Here is a 26,520-nt window from a genome sequence, read left to right on the forward strand (position 1 = left end):
CCATCTTATTCTAGTTTCCGATACAATGTCCTCGACAGGAAACGACCGCTGAGCAACTGTGGCACCGCCAGTACATGGTTCAACCGTCTGATTTCCAGGAAAATGTGTGTCCAATAGTACCTCCAGCGTCTCCTCACTGGACGTTGTCCAATTGCCCTCCGATGTTTTAATGAAACCTGGAGCGGAGTTGGTGGATGCTAGAACCTTCCGTAGTCTGGAAGCCTCGGACGTATTCTCAATACTGCTGCAGTAAGCATTCCAAGAGTTATGCTGAGTCTTTCTCAGTTCTCGCTTGTATCCTCTCAGATTCTTCTTGTAAGCGTCCCAGTCCTCAGGGGCTCTGGTGGACTTTGCCTTGTTAAAGAGCTTCCTGCAGGATTTCCTCATATTACTTATTTCCGTAGACCACCATGGTGGTCGATGTTTCCCCCTTGGCTTTCCTCTAGGGCATGCAGCTTTCAGTGAGATGTTGAAGGCCTTAGTAATCCGCTCCACTGCGTGTTCGATATCTTGCACATTTCTCATATTTGTCTCTGTTATTTCCGGTGTCATCATATTGAACGATTCCCTATACCTATTCCAGTCAGCTTTCCTAACATTTGGCGGAAATATGATCTTGGTGATATGAACATCAAATTTAAAACTGATGTAGCGATGATCTGAGAAGCTGTGTTCACTTAAAACCTGCCACTCAGATATCATTTCATTCAGTTCTTGCGAGGCCAAGGTGATGTCCAAAACCTCTTGCCTTTTTGATATTGGTAAATCATGTTATCTTCGATCTGTTGCTAATACACGCAAAGAAAAAAACGTTTGGAAAACGTGTACCGAAAACGTTTTTCTTTTGTTAGAGTTTTTTGAATTGCTTCGAAAATTTTAAACTTTTATCACCAAAAAAATTCGTTTGTTACAAAATTTTTATTTTTTCAATAAAAAAAGTTATTTTTGAAACAACAACACAGTCCATTTCGTTTATATCAAACACTGTTCTTTTCTGACTTTAGGTCTTTAAAAAGACACATTTTACAGTTCAAAATTTAATATACTACAATGTAATGTTGAGCATTTTTTCGGAATCTTCCGAACATATCTGGAATATATGTAAACAAAAAAAAAAAAACAAAAAAAAAAACTTTGGTCGAAGCAGGGATCGAACCCACGACCCTTGGCATGTAAGTCGGACGTAGCAACCACTGCTCCACGGTGCCAAACTAAATGTTTGTTTCTGTCAAATAAACTTTGTTTATTCGGTTCGTGGGCGCCGCAAGATATGCTATATAAATATAACTTATATGGATATTTATCTATTGATGACCATAACAGGTACATAGCTCAGTGGTTAGTGTGTTGGCATACAAAGTACATGGTCCGCGGTTCGATTCTCCGTCCAGGCGAAAGGTAAAAAATTTTAAAAATTTATAAAATCGTATAATTTCTTCTACATTGTTGGTATTACAGGAAAAGGTGTTAAGAACTAAAAAACCTCGTGGATGTGAGAAGGATGTGAGTGCAAATGCAATTAGCAAGAAAAAATGTTTTTTTTTTGTCTTTATGGACTTGTTTTTACATCCTGGAAAAGAATAAACGTTTATCACAAACAGTATATACTTTTCTTCCAAATACACTTCCTTACAGCGAAAAGCAAATGAGAAACGAAATTTGTTTGTCTAAAATTTCGTTTGGGAGGAAAGAATTATTTTTTTGCGTGTAGGTGTGGCCTTCAGGTTGTACATAATAGCATGCCCACTCACTTTAATATCTCATCCAGCTCGAAGTAATTGATTGACTATTTTCTTTTAAATCAGCCTTCTTCAATTTCTAATAACTGTCAGATACAATTTCCATTTTTTTCATCATACCATAGTCTCATCTTTATTTCTTTTCAGTTTTCACCATCTTTACGTAGTAGGCTCATTGAGTATAAGGATTATAGTCGTCTGGACGTCAATTCGATTGTCGAACAGTTTAATAGTTTCCACATTTCGTCCATGTTTTATGACGGCAATGTTGATTCTCAATTATCTATCCTCGATAACATAATTACTTCACTACATTTTTCTGTTCCTGTGTCAAGAACGAATGACTCGAATGATTGTTCATTCATGGGTTCGAGAAACATTTTTGTGGCCATAAGAGATCGAGATCGAGCTTATAGTCGTTATCTACGTAATCGCTCGGATATTAACAGGAGATTGTTTTGTAGACTTAGGAATAAGGCTAAGTCTATTATTAGGAAGGATCGTTTTGTTTATGGGAGGAGGATGTTGCGGGTTGTGACTACCGTCAGCTATGCAGTAGGCTGCGTAGACTAGGAAGTATTGGTTGCCCTGAGCTAGATGTTGACGGGACGGGGGATAGGCTATGACGGTGTTCCCATTAGATTTATTAAGGTAATTTTCCCACTAATTTTGCCCTTTTTACTTCATCTGGTGAACACTATATTTACATCTCCTTCATTCCCAAATAGTTGGAAATTAGCACGTATTGTCCCAATTCCTAAGGATGGTTGCAGTAACGTTGGAAATCTAAGACCCATAAGTATTTTACGGGCTATGTCTAAGATTGTTGAGAACATAATGAAGTCGCAAATCTTGGAGCATGTCAATAATTATTCGCTCTTCCATTCCAATCAATTTGCTTTTCGTAAGAATTTTAGTACAACCTCTGCTGTTCTTTTAATAACAGACGAAATAAGGCGTAGTTTTAAATTGTATCCTAGTTTCTTTAGATCTGACTAAGGCTTTTGATTCTATAAACTATACTATTCTTATTGAGAAACTTTATCGGAATTTCAAATTTTCTCGTACTGCATGTAAGCTTGTTTATTCCTATTTGATGGGGAGATCCCAATATGCTTCGATTAAGGAAAGTATATCTGGGATAGGGGCGGTAACGCCAGATGTCCCCAAGGGTCAGTTTTGGGTCGTATATTATTTTTGTATTATATTATTAATGTCATTACGAGTATCTATCTCACTTATGGAAATGACTTTTGCACACCTTTTGTCTTTACTGACGACATTTTTCTACTTTTCTCTTGTAATACTTCAGAAGATGTCATCAACTTGCATCTGAGTTACGTTTTTAGTCTACTTGAAGCTGATGGCCTTGTTATTAATCCCACCAAGACAAAAGCGATTTACTTTCCCCCTCGTAATAGTGGTAATGTACCCCCTTATATATTAATAGATGGTCAAAGGATTGACTTAGTCAATTCTATTAAATGTCTTGGAATTACTCTATTTTCGAATCTATGCTTTGATCATCATATTAATAATGTTACGAATAGGGTATGTCTTATTTTGAGGAGGCTGTATTCCTTGAGTTCTTATACGACCCAGCATGTGAGGCTTCGGTTGGCGCATTCGTTATTAATCACACAATTCAATTACGGATTAGAAGTTTATTCTGGAATGTGGAACTACAATTTAGATAGGGTGGAAAGAGTGGTAATGTGTTTGGTTTATGGATTTGTGATCATGTTGAAGCTGCAAGGAGGATTCCTGAGTTGCTAGGATGTTCTTTTGGGAATTACATCAACTTGCGCTATGTAAAGTTTTATAAAGTTATTAAATATAGGCAACCAGAAGTTTTGACGCGTGAATTCACCTTCTGAATAAATAAATAAATAAAATAAATATCCTATTTCGGTAGCCCGGTAAATGTCTATGCACATGTAGTGGAATTTGTGGATTTTGTCTGGCATAAATCTTTGCATTCAGGTATAAATTTCTCTGAATTTTTAATTTTTGGTCATAACCAATATCTATTACTGGCATTTTGTCTGGTCAATACCTCTAGAACGGTTTCGTAGATATAGGCGATCAAATATCGGCGCTATATAGCCAATATTGGTGAGGCTATATCTCAAATACCCAACATGAAATTTTTAGTTTTTCTAATTTTGGTTTTTGGTTCAGGCTCTAGAATGGTTTCCCAGATATGGGCGATCCAATATAAGAGCTATATGTTGCCGATATCTGATGACACTATATCTCAAATAATGTGCAAGAGATTTTTGAAGTTATTTAAAAATCTTATTTTGGTACCCCTTAGATGCTTTTATTATTTTTTTTTTTTTTCATTTTACTATCTTATGACCATCCCTTCAGGATATATTGACATTTTTATACGACTTTGGAGTTATTAGCGGTTATCTTTTATGGATCTATTTTTCGACGGTAATGCATAGTATGACTACACAAAAAATAACTGACGGTGTTTACCAGTTTTCCATCACAAAGTTGCATCTTTTTAGAAAAAATATTTTATTTTAGAATACGTTCCACAATTTAAATTCGTCCCACAAGTTGAATTTTGCTTAGCCGAGACACAAACCAAATCACCACTCGCGAATGTATCTTCACACCCTTTTAATCATGCTCACGTTTTCCATAAAGTCCGCAAGTAATTTACTTAGGCAATTCTAGAATTTTCAAACGTTTTCTTAAATGAGACGAATTTTTCTGAGTTTTTGTTAGTATTTTCGGGAGGCACAACATTTATGTGCGTTAGTGCCTTCTTCTAATAGTGAGTAAGCGTGAATAAAAATATTCCACTCGTGAGTGTGAGTGAGTACAAAAAGTATTGTGCGTGAGGAGAGCCACCGTGGTGCAATGGTTAACTTGCCCGCCTTGCTTACGAAGGGTCGTGGGTTCAATCCAGGTTTCCTAAACCTAAAAACCTGGCATACGCAGATGTTAGAGCACTACCAGTCTGGAGTGGAGGTGTGCGCGAGGCACGAAATTTTCGTGACACGCGTGATTCACGTGAGTCGTGAATGAAATGTACACTAAATCTCGTGAGTGTGCGTGAATGGGATCAAACAACATTGTGTCGTGCGTGAGCATGAATGAAAATCAAATTCTGTTGGTGAATGTGCGTGAATAAAATTTCTTCGAAATCACGTTCACGAAAAAATAACGCTCACAATAAAATCATGCCCAAGCTAACGATAGAATTCGCGTTCACGATAAAATTCATACTCACGGTAAGAACATAAAAACAAATCACACTCACGAATTGCGAATTGTCGTGATTGTTTATTTAAAAAGTGTGCATCAGTCGTTGTGCTATTATATTTTTGTACTCCAGGGTCTTAAGAACCAAAAATAAAAGATATTGAAACCTCCCTTGGATCACAAAAATATATTTCTATTAGAGAAAGAGAAAGACAGCTTTAGCAAACCACTTCTTGATTTGCCATAATCTTGCAGGCACATTATTGTCTTTATCGATGATATATTCTTTATAAATAATACCTTCTTACACTACGTCGTATACTTTGACGTAGAATCTTGGCCAATCTAGCTCCAGTAGCAGTCGTGTATGATGGCGGAGGCGTATATTTTGGGGGAGCGTCATTTTGCAAACTTGTATTGCCATTTTCAGTACTATAACCGTTCCTGTTCTGCCTATATCTGGCATCTAAGTTTTCTCTATGCGAAATATTCAAAGGCCGTGAGCTGACTGATCCTTCCATTGGTCTATACAGCATTTGAATTCTCTGCAAATGTAAAACTTTCAGAAAAATTTCTTAATAATATATGGAAAATTCGACGTACATCTAAAATATCGGGAGGACCAGATGTCAAATATCGGTATATTTGAATTATGGATATAATAGGCACCAACAAAAGAAATCCAATTTGTGTTAATGCTCCCACTTTCCTGGCCCAATATGTGTAGTAGGACCTTCCGCGCCAATAATACAATTGACTAGACAGCGAAATTTTGTATTCAATCACCGCCAAGGCGATAAGGCTTATGGGTAGCAATACATTCCAAGACAACGCCAAAAATGCAGACATAGATCCCGACATTTTCAAATCATTCACAAGATCATCTCCATTGTACGGCCGACCTCTAATCAGAAAGACACCGAATATTTCAGCAGCCCATAAAACTGCTATAAACCAAGCTCCTCCGATCAAACTGTCCATGTAATGAAGCAAGGTTATGCCGACTTCTGTAGCAAATGGAATACTCAAAAGTAGACCAGTCACGCAGCTAAGCAGCACTGCACTGGTAGAATTACCTAAAGCACTTGATATTGGTTTCCACATAACACATAGTTGGGAAATGCCAAAAATAAAAAGCATAAGGAATACAAGTGCTGCCCATGGCCACGAAAAACTGTCGCCAGCTATTGTCAATACGGCTGGAAACAATTCGGTTACAAACCGCAAAATTTGGTATCCACTAATTGTCTTCACATCACTTTGACGCCTGTACACTTCACCAATTAAACTGGAATAGTGAGGAACTAGTTTGGTTGGGTACGATATAATATCGCTAGTCAGAGATGATTTTAGAGAATATACGGATGCATAAGTTCCAGGTTTTTCTAAAAATTGTTGACACGATTAATTATCCATGGATGAATAGGAAATATACGAATACATACCATATGACCCAGGGACATACATATATCCAGATTGATTTAAAATCTGAATGCAGCACAAACCCATCAAAGCTGATAAACATAGACCAATTAAAGTAACTAGAACTGCTAATATTGCATCCGTTTTCAAAGAAATTTTTGATTGATTTTTGCTAGCACGGCTTGTTATTGCTATCACCGACGCTCCAAGCAACCCCCAAGTCAAGAATGTCTCCTGAGCAGCAGCAGTCCAAGTTTTTGAGTTAATGAGAAAGTCATCTAACTCCGAGGCGCTGAATACATTCTGTAAGTTACGATAACAGTCTGATAAATATGTTCGCACGAACAGACTTAAGTTTAACTTACCTGTATTTTCATAAGATCAACAACATACAACAACTTTCCAGTAACGACCGCTAGAGCGATGAGCGGTAAAATTCCAATAATGAAGATCACTTTACCAAACGATCTGAGACCCTTGCATAGTATTAGAAAGACCATAGCCCACAATATAGCTAAATAGAATGCCAGCTGCTTGAATAGTAATGGATCATAAGACTTACGATCACCAAAATAAATAAAACCTACTGTTAAATTACTTACGCGATCATTTATACGGACACGGATGCCACTACTTTCAAACAGCTTTAAAATCTGCAGTCTTTGTAAAACATTAATATTAAAATAGTCAGGGACACTTTCGGTAAGATTGCTATAGATGTGCGAGAAGTTCCTAGGAATCATGAAGTTTATTGGTTCGGCCCAGCGATAGGACGACTGATAAATAAACGTGTCACTAAGATACACTAGTAACCAAACGATGACAACAGAAGAATATACAGCGATGAAATATTGCACGAGAATTAAGGCTATGCCAATGCCACTACAAATCGGACTGATTTTCCACATAGAAACTGGTCCTGCCCTGATCTTAGCGCCCAAGCACATTTGTAACCAAAAGAAAGGCACTCCAAAAATTATGGAAAGCAGTAGGAATTGAATGAGAAAGTTCGGACCATAGTTAATGGTCAGCACTGCGAAACGGCATATATTGAATAGACCTAAGGTGCATGATATTAAAGCTAACGTCCGACTATAATTGTGTGGCCAATATGTATTGATACCCGGTTTTTGTGATGTGTCCATATTTTCTGGATCTGCTGATAGGTTATTACTCTGCTGGGAATTATCCTCGTTGATAACGAGACTTGATTCCATTATATTATGTGATGTTGTTGATGATTCACTGGAATCCGAGCTAGAGATAATAGTCACTGGGCTTGTGTTGCGTGAAGACCGTACTGTACTGCTATCCGACACAACATATCCTATTGCATTATTGGACAATTGACCTGAAGATCTCATAGGGCTAAGGGCTGTTGCTGGAGCACTCCTCGGCCTTACATTATTTTCGTTCAAGCACAACCTGTTGCTGTCACTTTCTTCAGGCATGGACATTTGCGACGTTCTCTCAGCACGCCTTCCATATTGACGAGGCCTGTTTTCAGAACCAACTCTGAGATTCTCAGTTTGTTCTATTAAATTTTGAAATATTTGATCCTCCGTCAAAACTTGGGTTGCGTTTGACGAAAATGTGTCTGAACAATCGTTTTGGGAGAAAGAATGTCGTCCGTCAAAACTTCGGGAGAATTCAGAAATGAACGATTGGTCGACCGACGTCATTGTCGGAATTAGTTCCTCCAATTGTCCATTTGTTTTACAAGCAGTCTTCACATTCTCTAGCTTGGCATTCAAAGTATCTATTGACCCAGAAATGCTGCTATTCCTTCCAAATGTAGCGTATTTCGGCATTGCATTAGAAATAATACATTCCCTTAATTCTGTAACATAATCAGAGCCATAAATTATTTCAAAATTAGCTTAGAATTATCGATATGCTTACTGACCTGGCCTACATCCCACTGTCCTTCTTAGATGATCCCCACGATGAAAATCAACAGCAAGATTCTCATCATTCGAAGCAAAATTAATAGAACTAGTCATGGTCGTAACTTCGTCCATTTGATCAAGATAGTCATCGAGTTCAAGCAAACAGTCTTCGATATTCGTTGGTTCTAATTCAGTCGAACTAGCGGAACCATTTGATGGGTCGTGAATATCGAGAACAGCATCTAATTCCCGAAGAGCATTGAATGTTTCATCGTTTGTTGATGGTATAATATCATTTCCTTGATAATCCTCCACATAGAGAGGACTTTCCTCTGAGTTTTTACGTTTAATCAAAAAATTTTTATCAAAAACTGGGCGCTTCAATCCTGGTAAACGGCTTTGGAAATTTCCTGGCGTAGTTTGTACTTCTCTCAAATCGTTATCACTTAAATCATCTATGCATTGACATGAGTTGCGTAATGATTCTCGTGATAAATTATCGGAATAGAAACCGCTAAAGGAGTTCCCAATTCCGATATCCTCCGAGCTGCCTAAATATTTAGAAGCATGTTTTCGCTTTCTTCGACCTGTGCAATAGGCTAAAGATGTTGTCGATGCTAAATGATCTGAAGTATTGGTTGGTAGACTGTGATGTGTTGACCAGTTATTATTGCAGCAATCCTCTACCGACAAACTCGAATACATTCGCGAGCCATATCGCATATGATTTTCAGAGTTAAAGGCATCTTCACTAGCTTCGAACTGTTGTGATTTATTTGTAGAATTCATGTTATGAAGTCTGAAAATGGAACAACGGGAATCAGTTTGTTAGAAATGGAATAGAGTAAAAATTTCGAAAAGAAGAATAAATTGGAAAAGATAAATTCATTTCTATAGCTGGGATATCCATATGATTTATTGTTATTCAATTTACGATATAATCTATTGGATACTGAACATTCACTTTGATTTTTTAATTGGATTTAATTTTAACATCGTTAGTTTTTGTCATTTTGAAAAAGTAAATATTCTTTTTGTAGGATAAATAATTTTCTTCTCAAATTAAGTATAAAAACAAGTGTATACAGCAGCATGAACCAAATATTATAGTTTCCTTTGAAAATTCAGGGGGGTTTGACGACAGATATTCTCCCATATAGAGCAGTTCAACTAGTACACTTTTCGAAGATACATCTAAAGACTTTACTTATGAAGACTATATCATATTCTGGATTTATAAGAACCATTTATTTCCATGTATTTAAGCAATTCAAAGAATTTAAAAGGCCAAATTAACGTGTTTTAGAGGAATCATTAACATCTCTTGTAGGTGTGCAAGAAAATGATGAAATAACGCCTTGATTTGAAATCTAAAATATGTAGATTTTCATCCCCATTATTTAAATGATTACGAGAAGTAAAATCTGGAAATTTTACATTCAGTTTGAAGCAATTTTCATGATCAGTGCGCCTTCTATACCCTCCAGAAGTGAAATCGTATAAAAACTAAGGTTTCTAGAAACCCAATGAGTGAAATCGGGAGATCGGTCTATATGGGGGATATAGCAAAACATGAACCAATACACGCACACCCCTTTATGGTCCTAAAATACCTCTAGACTTCCAATTTCAGGCAAATTGGATAAAACTACAGTTTCTATAAGGCCAAGAAGTAAAATCTGGAGATCGGTCTATAGGGCTATATCAATATATGGAATATACTCACCATTTTCGGCATACCTTTTTATGGTCCTAAAATACCTTTAGATTTCCAATTTCAGGCAAATAGGATAAAAACTACGGTTTCTATAACCCCGAGAAGTAAAATCTGGAGATCGGTCTATATGGGGGCTATACCAAAACATGGACCGATACTCACCATTTTTGGCATACCTCTTTGTGGTCCTAAAATACCTCTAGATTTCCAATTTCAGGCAAATTGGATAGAAACTACGGTTTTTATAAGCCCAAGACCACAAATCGAGAGGTCGATTTATATGGGGACTATATCAAAACTTGGACCGATATAGCCCATCTTCGAACTGGACCTGCCTGCAGACAAAAGACGAGTTTGTGCAAAATTTCAGCACGATTTCTTCATTATTGAAGACTGTAGCGTGATTACAAAAGACAGACAGCCAGACAGACGGACATACGGACATGGCTATATCGTCTTAGAATTTCTCCCTGATCAAGAATATGTACACTTTATATAGTCGGAAATCGACATTTCGATGTGTTACAAACGGAATGACAAACTTATTATACCCCCGTCACCATTCTGTGGTGGTGGCTATAAAAATAATTTAGAAACCGGCAAAATTAAAATTTTGTTTAACAAAAAAGGGACCATTGTGCGAAAACTGTTCGGGGTTCCACAACGAAACTACCACTGTTGGATAGGGGTTAGTGCGTACTATTCAAATTTTATTAGAAAAGTATTTCAGAAAGCAGAAAATTGAAAAATATTTTCCGAGTAAATTTACATCAACGGGGCCACTGTACCAAAACCTTTCGGGGTTCATGCTCAACACTTTCTTTTACATGCAAAATGAGCGTTTTTTTTAAGGAATGTATGTTATTTTCTGTATTTCTTCAATTGGCAGTTCATTAAATAATTTAAGCCTATTTATAATAAGTATAGTCGAAAATTTCACAAGAAAATATAAACTCTTAAACAATTTTGCAAAAAAATATTTCTTCGACTGGCGAAATAATTATAAATAAATAATAGAAAATTATTCAATTGATTGTCTCAAATAAAAAAATTGAGTTTTCTAACAAAATCAATCAAATTTTTAATTAAAGCAATTAAAAATTAAATGAAAGTGCCATGAAAACAATTACTTTTTAACCAAGAATATTTTTTATTTCAAATTAATTCTGAGATTGATACTATCGTGATTGCATCAATTTCAATTAGAAAATTAATTGGATCAATTAATTTCGAGATTGAATCAGAAAAAAATTCCTGTGCAATTACAATTATAATTGAAAATTTTGTAGAAATAATTATTGTAGTTTCTGTATAAATATTTTCATATTCACAAATTCCAGAAAAAAAATCCAACCACAATTGTAATCGGAAAAGACATCTTATGTTCAGTCATACAGAGAAAACAAAATATTTTTTGTATTCAATCACAAAAGTAATTGGTCCAATTAATTTTTGATTGAAATGTCTTAAATCATTGAAATGATAGTATCAATTAAAAAATTAATTGATACAATTTTGGTGGCATTTTTTCTGTGTATGCACTGTTATGAAATTACCAGAAACCTTAAAATGAAATGCGTGCACAGAAAAAATATTTCTAAAATATTTCCAATTAAAAAGTTGAAAACGCAATTAATTACAAAATTAACAAGTATATACGGCCGTAAGTTCGGCCAGGCCGAATCTTATGTACCCTCCACCATGGATTGTGTAGAAAGACTGTCATCCACAAATTTCAACTCACTCGGATGAAATTTACTCCTCCAAGAGGCTCGGGATCGGTTTATATGGGGGCTATATGGACTGATATGATTATGGACTGATATGGACCACTTTTGGCATGGTTGTTAAATATCATATACTACCACCACGTACCAAATTTCAACCAGATCGGATGAATATTGCTTCTCCAAAAAGCACCGGAGGTAAAATCTGACGATCGGTTTATATGGGAGCTATATATAATTATGGACTGATAGGAACCAATTCCTGCATGGTTGTTGGATACCATATACTAACATCACGTACCAAATTTCAATCGAATGGGAAGAATTTTGCTCTTCCAAGATGCTCCGGAGGTCAAATCTGGGGATCGGTTTATATGGGGCCTTTATATAATTATGGACCGATATCGACCAATTTTTGCATGGGTGTTTGAGGCCATATATTAACATCACGTGCCAAATTTCAACTGAATCAGATGCATTTTGGTCTTCCAAGAAGCTCCGGAGGTCAAATCTGGTGATCGGTTTATATGGGGACTGTTGTGAACATGCCTATTACCATTTTATAATCGATAATGGAACCTTTTCTTATTCTGACTATCATTTCTTATATTGTCATCACCAGCACATGTAATCGATGGTGACTCACTTTCGTTGACATTCATTCGTCATTGTATTCCAGATAAAACGGTTGTTTTACTCATTTTCCAATAAACTGGTTTTAGCAAGTATTTGAGTTGTTTTAATTAAAGTAATAGTTGTGGAGATCACAAACTATTACATTGGCGCAGTCGGTAGGATTACATCCCTACACAAAAACAACACAGGTATTACCAGTAGGACAATAACAACGAACATCAGCCTTTTTGTTATTGTTTATTGTCATATTCTTTTTTTCCCGTGACTTTAATGACGGAGGAAGACAGAGAAGAAAGAAAACCGCTAGCATCAAGCATAGCACATTTCAGAATGTCAGCCGTAGATCATATTGAAGCTTTTGACATTGCTCATCCGGAAAATTGGTCAAACTACTATGCGCGCTATGAGTTATTTCTACTCGCCAATGAAGTCCAAGGTGACGATCGTCAAAAAGCAACATTCCTTACACTAGCGGGAGCCCCGTTGTATGATCTCTTGGCGTCATTGGTATCTCCAAAGCAGGTGAGTCAGTTGAGTCTCATTCAAATTAAACAGACTCTGACCGATCATTTTTCTCCCCGACCTTCTGAAATTGCGTCGTTCTACAAATTTCATAAACGGGACCAACGAGGGCTTTGCGGATTATTTGGCCGCGTTACGTAAACTAGCTGTAGACTGCAATTTTGGAAATGCTTTAGATCGAATGCTCCGAGATCGTCTCGTTTGTGGTTTACGTGACGAAGGGCTACAACGTAGTCTCTTGGCTGAAAGTGACCTTCCTCTGCAAAAGGTTATCGACAGAGCTTCCACTGCAGAGGCAGCCTGTAGGAATGTGCTGGAGATACGACATTCCGAGCAAGTAAACCATATCTCGAGGCGGAAATATGATCACCCACTTAAACTTGAAACGCAACGGAATCAGCGTAAGGACATTTGCAATGGTTGTGGGACAAATCACCCACGCGCCCAGTGCCCGTACCGTGACACTATATGTTTAAATTGTCACAAGACAGGCCACCTCCAGAGGGTTTGCCGAACTGCAACAAACGGCAGGGTAGCTCATTCTACTACCAACAATAAGCAAATGCCACATAAGCGGAAGGCTAAGAAGATTTTTCAATCTGTGAACCTAATCTCACCAAATGTAAATATGAAAAAGACCATATCAGTTTCTATAAACGATCGCCCAATAATGTTTGAGATTGACACGGGTTCGAATCGTGTAAATCGGAAATGGAAATGCATCTCTCTGATTATCAAGGAAATCCAATTCCAACTTTAGGTGTAACTGATGTGTCCATTCAGTATAACAATCGACTTATTGGTGGATTACCCCTTTTAGTTGTCGAAGGTAATCAAGCCAATGTGATTGGATGGAATTGGTTCCAATCTTTAGGAATACGAATTGAAGGAGTTAATTCTATATCAGACGGATCATCAATTAGCAATGTTTTAAAACAGTATGAAACGCTCTTTGCTAAAGAACTGGGCTGCTATAAGGGTCCCCCAATATCATTGCCAATCAATCGGTCTATATCACCAGTAAAATTGCCCCCTCGAAGAATACCGTTATCTACACGTGGTCTGGTCGAGGCAGAACTATTGCGTCTTTGCGATCAAGGTCTTTTGGAACCCGTGGAATATTCGTATTGGGCAACGCCTATCGTGCCGGTTCATAAAAGTGACGGCACCATACGAATATGTGGTGATTATAAGTCTACAGTAAATAAGGCCATTCAACCACATTGTTTCCAGATACCTACAATCAGCACTCTACTGGTTTCGATAGATGGTGGCTACATGTTTGCCAAGGTGGACCTTGCACAAGCTTACCAACAGCTGCCTGTAGATAATGAGTCATCCTTATTGCAGACTATCATAACACATAAAGGCGCTTTTAAGGTGAACAGACTACAATTTGGAATTTCATCGGCACCAGGTATTTTCCAAAACCTTCTTGAAAATTTACTCCGGGGTTTGGAAGGAGTTTTGCAATACTTCGATGATATAGTAATAATGGGAAAAAACGAAGCGGAGCTTGCCAAACGTATTTCCGAAGTTTTCAAGCGTTTAGACAAAGCTGGTCTTAAACTTCGAAGGGATAAGTGTCGTTTCGGCGTACCCAGTATTGAGTTTTTAGGATTTAAACTCGACGCCCTTGGTATCCGTCCATCACCATCAAAGTTAAAAGCAATCAAGGAGGCTACTCCTCCAACCGACAAGAAACAACTCCAATCATTTCTTGGATTATTGAATTTCTACCATTCGTTTCTACCCCACAAATCCACTGTTGCAGAACCTTTGCATAGGTTATTAGACAATAACGTTCGTTGGACTTGGGGAGAACAACAGCAAACAGCATTCACGACACTAAAGAATCTTATCACATCAGACCGTGTTCTAGTACATTTTAATGAAAATTTACCACTTGTGAAGGCAGCAGCCTCACCGTATGGTATTGGCGCAGTTCTCAGCCATCGTATGCCAGATGGAGCAGAAAGGCCAATTGCATTTTACTACAGGACATTGTCAAAATCGGAACGCAATTATGCTCAAATTGACAGAGAGGCTACAGCCTTAGTAGCAGCAATCAAAAAATTTTATGAGTATTTACACGGTCGCAAATTCACATTGACCACCGTCCTCTTTTAGGTATTTTTAGAACAACAAAGCCCGTTCATTTAGTAATTTCTAACCAAATGCTACGACGTTGCATTTTTTTGAGCGCATACGATTTTGACCTTATCTATCGACCAGGCAATAAAATGGGTAATGCAGACTTTTTGAGTCGTTTTCCAATTGAGGTCGAATCAAAAGAAGCAGTAGAAGTTATGCTTATTGAGTCAACTGGTAGTTCACCTGTTGATGCTAATCAAATAGCCAAGGAAACAAAGCGTGACAAGTCGCTTGCTAAAGTTTTAAGCTGGGCGTTAAGGGGGTGGCCGACATCATTGCCCCGCTCCGATGAACTTTACTCCTTCTTTTTGAAAAGAAATGAAATATCAACACTCAAAGGATGCTTGTTATGGGGAAACAGAACTATAATACCACCATCAGCTCGTCAAAACATTTTGAAAGCACTTCATACCGCTCATCCAGGGACTGTCAAGATGAAGACGTTGGCCAGGAGTTATGTATGGTGGCCGAAAATGGATACTGATATCGAACATATTGTCAGACGCTGTGTGTCCTGTCAAGAGACTAGACATGAGCACCTTAGAACCGAATTGCATTTATGGGAAACAACAAAAAACCCTTGGTCACGACTCCACATTGATTTCGCCGGACCTTTTAGAGGAAAGCAATTTTTTTTTGTGGTCGATTCGCATTCAAAATGGCTTGAGGTTTCTATTGTAGGTTAGGTTAGGTTAGGTTAGGTGGCAGCCCGATGTATCAGGCTCACTTATACTATTCAGTCCATTGTGACACCACATTGGTGAACTTCTCTCTTATCACTGAGTGCTGCCCGATTCTATGTTAAGCTCAAGGACAAGGGACCTCCTTTTTATAGCCGAGTCCGAACGGCGTTCCACATTGCAGTGAAACCACTTAGAGAAGCTTTGAAACCCTCAGAAATGTCACCAGTATTACTGAGGTGGGATAATCCAACGCTGAAAAACTTTTTTGGTGTTCGGTCGAAGCAGGAATCGAACCCACGACCTTGTGTATGCAAGGCGGGCATGCTAACCATTGCACCACGGTGGCTCCCTTCTATTGTAAAGTCGACGTCATCATTTTCTGCGATACGGGTTTTGAGATCTCTTTTTGCCACCTTCGGTCTTCCTGACTGCATAGTCTCAGATATTGCTACAGCATTTACATCAGAAGAGTTCAGACAATTTTTAAGTAATAACTGCATTCGCCAAATTCGTGTTGCGCCTTTCCATCCTTCGTCAAACGGTCAAGCGGAACGTATGGTTCAAACTACAAAGGATTTCCTTAAGAAAATTCTTATAGATTCTAACACAGAACTAAATTTGGCCCGATTCCTTTTCAATCAGCATATAACACCAAATAGTTCCACAGGACGGTCACCATCGGAAATGCTTCTAAACCGTCAGTTAAAATCATATTTTGACAAGATTCATCCGCATGAGATCGGTGCGGAGGGAAATTTCCCAGAAACCGAATCTTTCGAACACAATGACACGGTTTGGATAAGGAACTATTCAACGGGTCCCAAATGGATTGAAGGAAGGATAGTTTCTAAGAATGGACCAATCTCTTATTCAGTGCTACTGAGTGATTCTCAAATAGTTAAACGGCACTTAGATCAAATACGTAAGCGTGTAGATCCAATATGGGAACCTAGCGTAAAAGATTGTACCAGCTTGGAGAATAATGTAAACAGCGAGTTATTGGACACCGAATCGAACGATGGAAATCTCGAAGTTAGTGAACCGCCGGTACAAGAGGACCCTACAACAAATTGTTCTGCACAGGCACCTGCCCCAGACATTAACACTCCCCGCCGTTCCACAAGAGTTAAAAGAGCGCCAAGTTACTACATTCCATCTGGGCGTTAAGGAGTTTTGTGAACATGCCTATTACCATTTTATAATCGATAATGGAACCTTTTCTTATTCTGACTATCATTTCTTATATTGTTATCACCAGCACATGTAATCGATGGTGACTCACTTTCGTTGACATTCATTCGTCATTGTATTCCAGATAAAACAGTTGTTTTACTCCTTTTCGAATAAACTGGTTTTAGCAAGTATTCGAGTTGTTTTAATTAAAGTAATAGTTGTGGAGATCACAAACTATTACAGGGACTATATATAATTATGGACCGATATGGACCAATTTTTGCATGGTAATTAGAGACCATATAAAGGGTGATTTGTTAAGAGCTTGATAACTTTAAAAAAAAAAAAAACGCATAAAATTTGCAAAATCTCATCGGTTCTTTATTTGAAACGTTAGATTGGTCCATGACATTTACTTTTTGAAGATAATTTCATTTAAATGTTGACCGCGGCTGCGTCTTAGGTGGTCCATTCGGAAAGTCCAATTTTGGGCAACTTTTTCGAGCATTTCGGCCGGAATAGCCCGAATTTCTTCGGAAATGTTGTCTTCCAAAGCTGGAATAGTTGCTGGCTTATTTCTGTAGACTTTAGACTTGACGTAGCCCCACAAAAAATAGTCTAAAGGCGTCAAATCGCATGATCTTGGTGGCCAACTTACCGGTCCATTTCTTGAGATGAATTGTTCTCCGAAGTTTTCCCTCAAAATGGCCATAGAATCGCGAGCTGTGTGGCATGTAGCGCCATCTTGTTGAAACCACATGTCAACCAAGTTCAGTTCTTCCATTTTTGGCAACAAAAAGTTTGTTAGCATCGAACGATAGCGATCGCCATTCACCGTAACGTTGCGTCCAACAGCATCTTTGAAAAAATACGGTCCAATGATTCCACCAGCGTACAAACCACACCAAACAGTGCATTTTTCGGGATGCATGGGCAGTTCTTGAACGGCTTCTGGTTGCTCTTCACTCCAAATGCGGCAATTTTGCTTATTTACGTAGCCATTCAACCAGAAATGAGCCTCATCGCTGAACAAAATTTGTCGATAAAAAAGCGGATTTTCTGCCAACTTTTCTAGGGCCCATTCACTGAAAATTCGACGTTGTGGCAGATCGTAAGTCTGAAATGTCAAAGCATACTGAGCATCTTTCTCTTTGACACCATGTCTGAAATCCCACGTGATCTGTCAAATACTAATGCATGAAAATCCTAACCTCAAAAGAATCACCCTTTACTAACATCATGTACCAAATTTCAGCCGGATCGGATGAAATTTGTTTCTCTTAGAGGCTCTGCAAGCCAAATCGGGGGATCGGTTTATATGGGGGCTATATAATTATGGACCGATGTGGACCAATTTTTGCATGGTTGTTAGAGACCATATACTAACACCATGTACCAAATTTCAGCCGGATCGGATGAAATTTGCTTCTCTTAAAGACCTCGCAAGCCAAATTTGGGGGTCCGTTTATATGGGGGCTATACGTAAAAGTGGACCGATATGGCCCATTTGCAATACCATCCGACCTACATCAATAACAAATACTTGAGCCAAGTTTCAAGTCGATAGCTTGTTTCGTTCGGAAGTTTGCGTGATTTCAACAGACGGGCGGACGGACGGACATGCTCAGATCGACTCAGAATTTCACCACGAGCCAGAATATATATACTTTATGGGGTCTTAGATCAATATTTACAAACGGAATGACAAAGTTAATATACCCCCCGCTACATAATTCAACCGTCGAACGGAACGGACGTGTTTTTTAATAGCGGATAAAATCATCGTAAGAAGTACCTACTACGAATTTCAAGTGTGGCCACCATGCAGAGAAAATCAAAGACATCCACTGGGTTGCTAACTTCAGGGCCCAGTGGACGGGTATCAACTGGAGTTATAAATCTGGGCAATGACCAAGAGTTAGGCCCAATTAGTCGACCTGTAGACGGGTCGACAGGTGGCGACAAAAGGAGGTAATCCCTCACGAAAGAGATTCAAGGAAGGCAGAAATGCTTTGTTTATCCAAAAGAAATTAGGATCAGTCGACCCAAGCACGTTGTCGGCTAAACAAAGCGATTCTTTAAAATGGGCTCAAGGAATTCTTGAGGCTGGAAAAAGGGAACGATCACCGGATGAGCTGCCATCCTCCAAAAGGGATCAACGATCGTTTGCCTCATTTGCTAAAGACAGCCTTGTGATGGCTATCATAAATAAAAGAGCATTGGACGGTATGGTTCCAAAGCAAAAATGGGGGAAAATTAAGAATGCTTTGTCTGGCGTCTACTCACAGGTGCTGGAAAAGTTTCCCGGCCCAGATCCTCGACACCAAGAGGCTGGTTGGTATCAAGGACGATTTAAGCTAGTCGCATTTGAGGACCAGAGGTCTATAGAATGTTTTAAAGCTGCTCTGATACTAATTGGTGAAGTTTGGGAAGGAGCTGCTCAAGAGTTAGTCGAGATGAAAGACATACCGGCTAGACCTAGAGCACATGCGTGGATACCTGCAAACCCTCCTGACCCTGAATCTATTTTAAATAGACTGAAACAATGCAATCCAGATCTTCCAACAGCTGATTGGAAGTTTGGCCGTTTGGATAGGGTTTCCATATGGATAACTTTCAAAAGAGATCCTTCGCTTTAAAAAAAAAGAGAACATTTTAACTAAAAAAGAGTTTACAATAAAAAAATTCTTTATTAAATAATTAATAATTTTATTGATGTTAAAATTAAGATAATAATAGTTTCTAATGATAGAAACAGCAAAAAAAAATATGATAAAACAATAAAAAGCAAAAAGAATCACATTTTCTTAAAAAATAAACAGAATAAATTCAAAAATACGCTGTCAAAAATAAAACACAAATGTTCCTATGATCTCGCCCACAATTGACGACGACAACGTATTGGCGTATTTACGTCGTATTTTCAATTACATCTAATTTTTACGTAGTACGTCGAAACGTCGCAATTGTGTTCCGGCCTTTAATTTGTCAACAGACTTAACCCAGTAAACAATTGTTGCGAACAATTGTGGGGAATTCCTACTAAATAAATAAAATTCCATCAATCTAGGAGTTTTTTTGAAATAGAGTACATAAAGAGCACTGTTGGACATAAAAATACGGCACCAAAAAAAGAGAGTGAACAAAAAGATACGAACACAAAAAGAGAACATGTTCTCTTTAAAAGAGATGTAATGGACAGCCTACGTTTGGATGAAGTGGATGGACCAAGACGGCATGCAGTGTTTATATTGAACACTCAGTCTTTGCCACATCTAGCAAAGTCTCAGGGCCGTGTATGTTATGGCTCTCATTATATCCAAAAGAAGGTGTATAAAAACGATCAGCTAAAGGATTCAAAAACGGACAAGCCTCTGTCTGAATCAGAAGTACGCGGATCCTCTTGCGAAGTCGAGGGAGTTACCAAAGTTGAAGACATGGATAGATACCGTATGCGTGAGGAGGCTTCTACTGCCTCAGAACTCACCAAAGTTGAACCTTTGGTTATTGCGAGAGTCACCGAGATCTCTGAAGAGGACATTCTTGATGCCTCGATTGAAGCGGCTGATGTGACGGCTGTTGAAAATCTCGATGGTCCTACGGATCCTCCAGATAAATCTTCATCTTCATCATAAATCTTCATCATTGTAAGGCTGCATGTGCTGCCTTAAAAGTTCTCCTGATGAAAGGGGACATAGACATAGTTCTTATTCAAGAACCATATGTTTATAGAAACAAAATATGTGAATTAAGTACTCCGGGGTTCAAACTATTGCAGTATACTGGTAATGATGTAATTCGAGCCTGTATAATTGCTAAAAACGAGCTTAACTCGTTTCTGCTTCCTTCAATGTGCAATGCAGACACTGTCGTTGCCAATTTAGAAATAGCCAAATGCAAATATTGGGTATTTTCGGTCTATATGGAACATGACAGGGAGTCACTGAAAACAAAGACGAAACTCATTATGGGATGCGATGCGAATGCGCATCATAGTATATGGGGAAGTAGTGATGCTAATGCAAGGGGAGAGTCGCTAATAGAGTTTATTTTGCGTACTAATCTGGTAGTTTGTAACAAGGGAGATGCCCCAACCTTTGTCACTAAAAACAGGCAAGAGGTTTTGGACATCACCTTGGCCTCGCAAGAACTGAATGAAATGATATCTGAGTGGCAGGTTTTAAGTGAACACAGCTTCTCAGATCATCGCTACATCAGTTTCAAATTTGATGTTCATACCACCAAGACCATATTTCCGCCAAATGTTAGGAAAGCTGACTGAAATAGGTATAGGGAATCGTTCAATATGATGATACCGGAAATACCAGAGACAAATATGAGCACTGTGCAAGTTATCGAACACGCAGTGGAGAGGATTACTAAGGCCTTCAACACTGAAAGCTGCATGCCCTAAAGGGAAACCAAGGGGGGAAAATCGACCACCATGGTGGTCTACGGAGTTAGGTAATATGAGGAAATCGTGTAGGAAGCTCTTTGACAAAGCGAAGTCCACCAGAGCTCCTGGGGATTGGGACGCTTACAAGAAGAACCTGAGAGGATACAAGCGAGAACTGAGAAAGGCTCAGCATAACTCTTGGAATGATTACTGCAGCAGCATTGAGAATACGTCCGAGGCTTCCAGACTACGGAAGGTGCTAGCATCCACCAACTCCGCTCCAGGTTTCATTGAAACATCGGAGGGCAATTGGACAACGTCCAGTGAGGAGACGCTGGAGGTACTATTGGACACACATTTTCCCGGAAATCAGACCGTTGAACCATGCACTGGCGGTGCCACAGTGGCTCAGCGGTCGTTTCCTATCGAGGAAATTGTATCAGAATCTAATATAAAATGGGCGTTAAATAGCGTTGGATCATTCAAATCCCCCGGACCTGATGGAATTACTCCGGCGGAGTTACAAGCGGTAGCTGACAGAATTATCCCCTGGTTTTCGGCGATATATATAGGATGTATCAACTTAGCATATATTCCACGAAAGTGGAGGGAATCAAACCTAAAGCGGGAATAGCCTCTCACTCGAATGCGAAGGTTTTCCGACCAATCAGCTTATCATCATTCCTACTTAAGACACTGGAGAGGATGATAGATATTTATCTTAGAACTAGCGTCGATTCAAGTTTGCTCTCGAAACGACAACATGCATACTCGAAGGGCAGGTCTACTGAGACCGCATTACATGAACTAGTCAGCTTTATTGAAAGCTCACTATCTGTCAAAGAATACACAATCGTGGCATTTCTAGACATCGAAGGGGCGTCCAATAACGTCCATCCGAGCTCGATATTAAATGGACTGACAACTCTGAATGTTGATCCAGGTATACTTAGGCTGTTAGACGAACTTCTAAGGAAGAGACGCATTTCAGCCACACTAGGACAAGCAAATATACAAAGGTATGTGAACAGAGGCACTCCTCAAGGAGGAGTTCTATCACCTCTTCTTTGGAATGTTGCTATAAACGACCTTCTGGTTTCCCTAGAAAAAGAAAGGATACAAGTGGTGGCATACGCAGATGATGTGGCGCTAGCAGTCAGGGGAAATTTCATCAACAGTTAGAGATATTATACAGAGAGCCCTCCGGACGACTGAGAAGTGGGCGAAAGATAATGGTCTCGGGGTAAATCCTGCAAAGACAGAACTAGTCATGTACTGCAAAGATTGCAAAACTCCCACGGTTAGGCCTATTTCCTCATGGGGTATTGAAATTCCCTTTAGGGTGTGTGCAAAATACCTTGGCGTTATTTTGGACAGGAAGCTGAACTTTAAGCTTAATATTAAAGAAAGGGCGAGGAAAGCAACGGTAGCTTTATACTCGTGCAAAAAGGCAATAGGGAAAAAGTGGGGACTAAACCCAAAAATTGTACATTGGCTATACACGGCAGTGGTTAGACCTATAATGCTATACGGTGTTGTAGTCCGGTGGCCGGCACTTCACCAGCCAACAAGTTTAGACAAAGTTCAGCGTATGGCGTGCTTGTGTATCTCAGGTGCATTCAGCAAGACAGGAACAAACTCCCTTAATGTCATACTGCATCTATTGCCTTTAGACATTTTGGCCAAACAGTCAGCTGCAACAACAGCTGTGCGGTTGCGCGAGCTATAGGAACATACCGGGGCCATAGGAACATACCGGGGAACTGCGAAGCAGATGAGCTAGCAAGGCTAGGAACTACCTTACATATTCCAGGGGAACTGGAATCTGTTGGTATGCCTCTGGCTACCTGCAAGCTCTTACTGCGTGAGAAGGCTGTTATGATGGGAAATGTTCGATGGGAGAATTGTAAGGGTTGTAACGACACCAAGCAAATATTGCCCCATTTAAACTTAAGCCGCACACTAGATATGCTAGTGTTCTCGAGACGCCAGATATCACTCCTGATATCTGCTATAACGGGTCGCTGCCTGATAGGCGATTTTGCAAAAACTATTGGTGCGAAGTATAATGACTATTGCATGAGCTGTCATGATTCGGAGGAAACGGAATCAATAAAACACATCTTGTGTGAGTGTCCTGCATTTTGTGTAAGGCGTAAGCAAATTTTAGGGGCATATAGCTTCAGGTTACTGGCGGACCTGGAAAACGTTAACTTAAGCAGTCTGCTAATGTTTTTGGAACAATCTGGTTGGTTCAACAGAAGAAAATAATCGAGAAGGTTCAACGGTTAAAACTAGAAGAGCCCATATGTAATAGGTACTTTTAGTTAATGTGGTATCACAATGGACTGAATAGTCTAAGTGAGCCTGAATCTTAATCGGGCTGTCACTTTAACCTAACCTAACCTAACCTAATATTCCCCCCATCCTATGGTGGAGGGTATAAAAAGAGAAAATGATTAAACTTAAAATACTAATTAAAATTTCTATTGAATAAAAATATTTTCAATGCAAAATATAACCGAAAATTTGATTGTGTTTTTTTTTCACGAAATTAATTGATCCAATTAAAAAATACTATTATTTTTATACCCACCACCATAGAATGGTGACTGGGGTATAATAAGTTTGTCATTCCGTTTGTAACACATCGAAATATCGATTTCCGACTATTTAAAGTATATATATTCTTGGTCAGGGAGAAATTCTAAGACGATATAGCCATGTCTGTCTGTCTGTCTGTTGTAATCATGCAACAGTCGTCAATAATGAAGCAATCGTGCTGAAATTTTGCACAAACTCGTCTTTTCTCTGCAGGCAGGTCAAGTTCGAAGATGGGCTATATCGGTCCAGATTTTGATTAGTCCCCATATAAACCGACCTCTCGATTTGGGGTTTTGGGCTTATAAAACCCGTAGTTTCTATCCAATTTGCCTGGAAGTCTAGAGGTATTTTAGGACCATAAAGAGGTGTGCCGAAAATGGCGTGTATTGGTTCATGTTTTGGTATATCCCCCATATAGACCGATCTCACGATTTCACTCATTGGGTTTCTAGAAACCGAAGTTTTTATCCGATTTGCCTGAAATTGTGTATCGGATTTAGTTTTTATCGGTCCATTTGGTAAGGCCTCCATGTATATCGATTTCACTTCTGGAGGGTATAGAAGGCGCACTGATCATGAAAATTGCTTGAAACTGAATGTAAAATTTCCAGATTTTACTTCTCGCAATCTTTTAAATAATGGGGATGAAAATCTACATATTTTAGATTTCAAACCAAGGCGTTATTTCATCATCTTCTTGCACCTCTACAAGAGATGTTAATGATTCCTATAAAACAGAAACAAAATTATAGTACATTGTAATTCGTTAATTTGGCCTTTTAAATTCTTCGAATTGCTTAAATACATGGAAATAAATGGTTCTTATAAATCCAGAATCTGATATAGTCTTCATAAAAATCTTTAGATATATCTTCGAAAAATCTTTAGATATATCTTCGAAAAGTGTACTAGTTCAAACTGCTCTATTTGGGAGAATATCTGTCATCAAACCCCCCTGAAATTTTAAAGGAAACTATAATATTTGGTTCATGGTGGTGGGTATTTAAGATTCGGCCCGGCCGAACTTACTGCTGTATACACTTGTTGTAATGAAGGTGCTGATTTGTGTCTCGCCTAAGGCCTCTGCCGCAATTTTAAAATCGAATTTATCTTCACACACATCCGTTTTATAGTCTTAAAATACCTCTAGATTTCCAATTCCAGGCAAATGTGCCTGGATAAAAACTACCGTTTCTATAAGCCCAAGAACTAAAATCTAGAGATGGGTCTATATGGAGGCTATATCAAAACATGAACCGATACTAACTATTTTCGGCACACCTCTTTGTGCTCCTAAACTACGGATTCTATAAGTCCAAGAAGAAAAATCGGGAGATCGGTCTGTATGGGTGCTATACCAAAACATGGACCGATACTCACCATTTTGGACACACCTCTTTATGGTTCTAAAATACCTCTAGTTTTCCAATTTTCGGGCAAATTGGATAAAACCTACGGATTCGAGAAGCTCAATAAGTAAACTCGGGAGATCGGTCTGAATGGGGGCTATACCAAACCTGGACCGATAATCACCAATTTTGGCACCCCACTTTATGGTCCTAAAATACCTCTAGATTTCCAATTTCAGGCGAATTGGATAAAAAGCTACGGTTTCTATAAGCCCATGACCCCAAATCGGGTGGTCGGTTTATATGGGGACTATATCAAATCCTTGACCGATGTAGCCCATCTTCAAACTTGACCTGCCTGCAGACAAAAGACGAGTTTATTGCAAAATTTCATTGCTTCATTATTGAAGACTGTAGCGTGATTACAACAGACGGACGGACATGATTATAGCGTCTTAGAATTTCCCCCTGATCAAGAATGTATATACTTTATATAGTCGGAAATCGATATTTCGATATGTTACAAACGGAATGACAAACTTATTATAACCCGTCACAATAGTTGGTATAAAAAAGCGTCATCAATACAGACGTCCATACATTTATTGGTCCATGATATCCAGAATATTTGGTATTAACACATTATAGCCATATACCCCGATCTAATAAATGCACGGTATTAGTTGCTTTATTTTTGTTAACGTAGGTCATGGTGTTTTACAGTGACATTGAATATAGATATTGGCATTCTGCTGCATAAGCAACTTTGTTCGTTATAATAAGTAGTTCATATAGAAAGCACAAAAAGCTGTGTCATTCTAAATTATTTACAGCAAAAGTGGGAAGAGATATCTGTTAACTCTTGTTCAACTGTGTGCAAGATGTTTGGATGGACGTTCGGCATTACCACATTCCTCATCAGCATCCTCTACTTGCAGCAAAACTATCAACCAATTATCAGAATAAATTCAGGCAGTTCACTAAACCCAAAAGTGAACCACACGCAGAGAAGAAACATGATTGTCACAATCATATTTGAAGAGCAAAATAATATGATAGGAACTATATTTGCGGCGACCATGTAACATTTTCACCTGCAACCATGTTGGCTCAGTGAACATAGTTCTAAGAAAAATATAATTGTCATCATCTAAAATATTATTATATTGATTTTGTTTGAATGAAAAGACAATGGTCACGATTTAAAATGTTATGGTATTCATTCAAAATGTTTTTCTTGTAGTTAAAAGAACATGGTCACAACCTCAAATGTTTTGATCTTTATGA

The 26,520-nt window shown here is 38.6% G+C and overlaps 1 protein-coding gene across 2 annotated transcripts in view; it reads right to left on the minus strand.

Moving 5' to 3' along the window:
* bdg (sodium-dependent transporter bedraggled) overlaps positions 1-26,520 on the minus strand; it is a 69,735-nt gene that overhangs the window by 20,317 nt on the left and 22,898 nt on the right. The window contains exons 2-7 of one of the 2 annotated variants that reach the window (XM_075309734.1): positions 8,290-9,071; positions 6,986-8,223; positions 6,749-6,916; positions 6,407-6,686; positions 5,565-6,346; positions 5,262-5,506 (exon numbers count right to left, since the gene is read on the minus strand). In XM_075309734.1, the coding sequence (XP_075165849.1) occupies positions 5,262-5,506; positions 5,565-6,346; positions 6,407-6,686; positions 6,749-6,916; positions 6,986-8,223; positions 8,290-9,061 (3,485 nt within the window). In that variant the 5' untranslated portion in view covers positions 9,062-9,071. The remainder of the gene's footprint in view (positions 1-5,261; positions 5,507-5,564; positions 6,347-6,406; positions 6,687-6,748; positions 6,917-6,985; positions 8,224-8,289; positions 9,072-26,520) is intronic. The other variant, XM_075309735.1, reaches the window with a different exon arrangement.

This window comes from Haematobia irritans, chromosome 5, assembly GCF_050003625.1.
Source record: "Haematobia irritans isolate KBUSLIRL chromosome 5, ASM5000362v1, whole genome shotgun sequence".
In the NCBI taxonomy this organism is placed as follows: Eukaryota; Metazoa; Arthropoda; class Insecta; order Diptera; family Muscidae; genus Haematobia; species Haematobia irritans.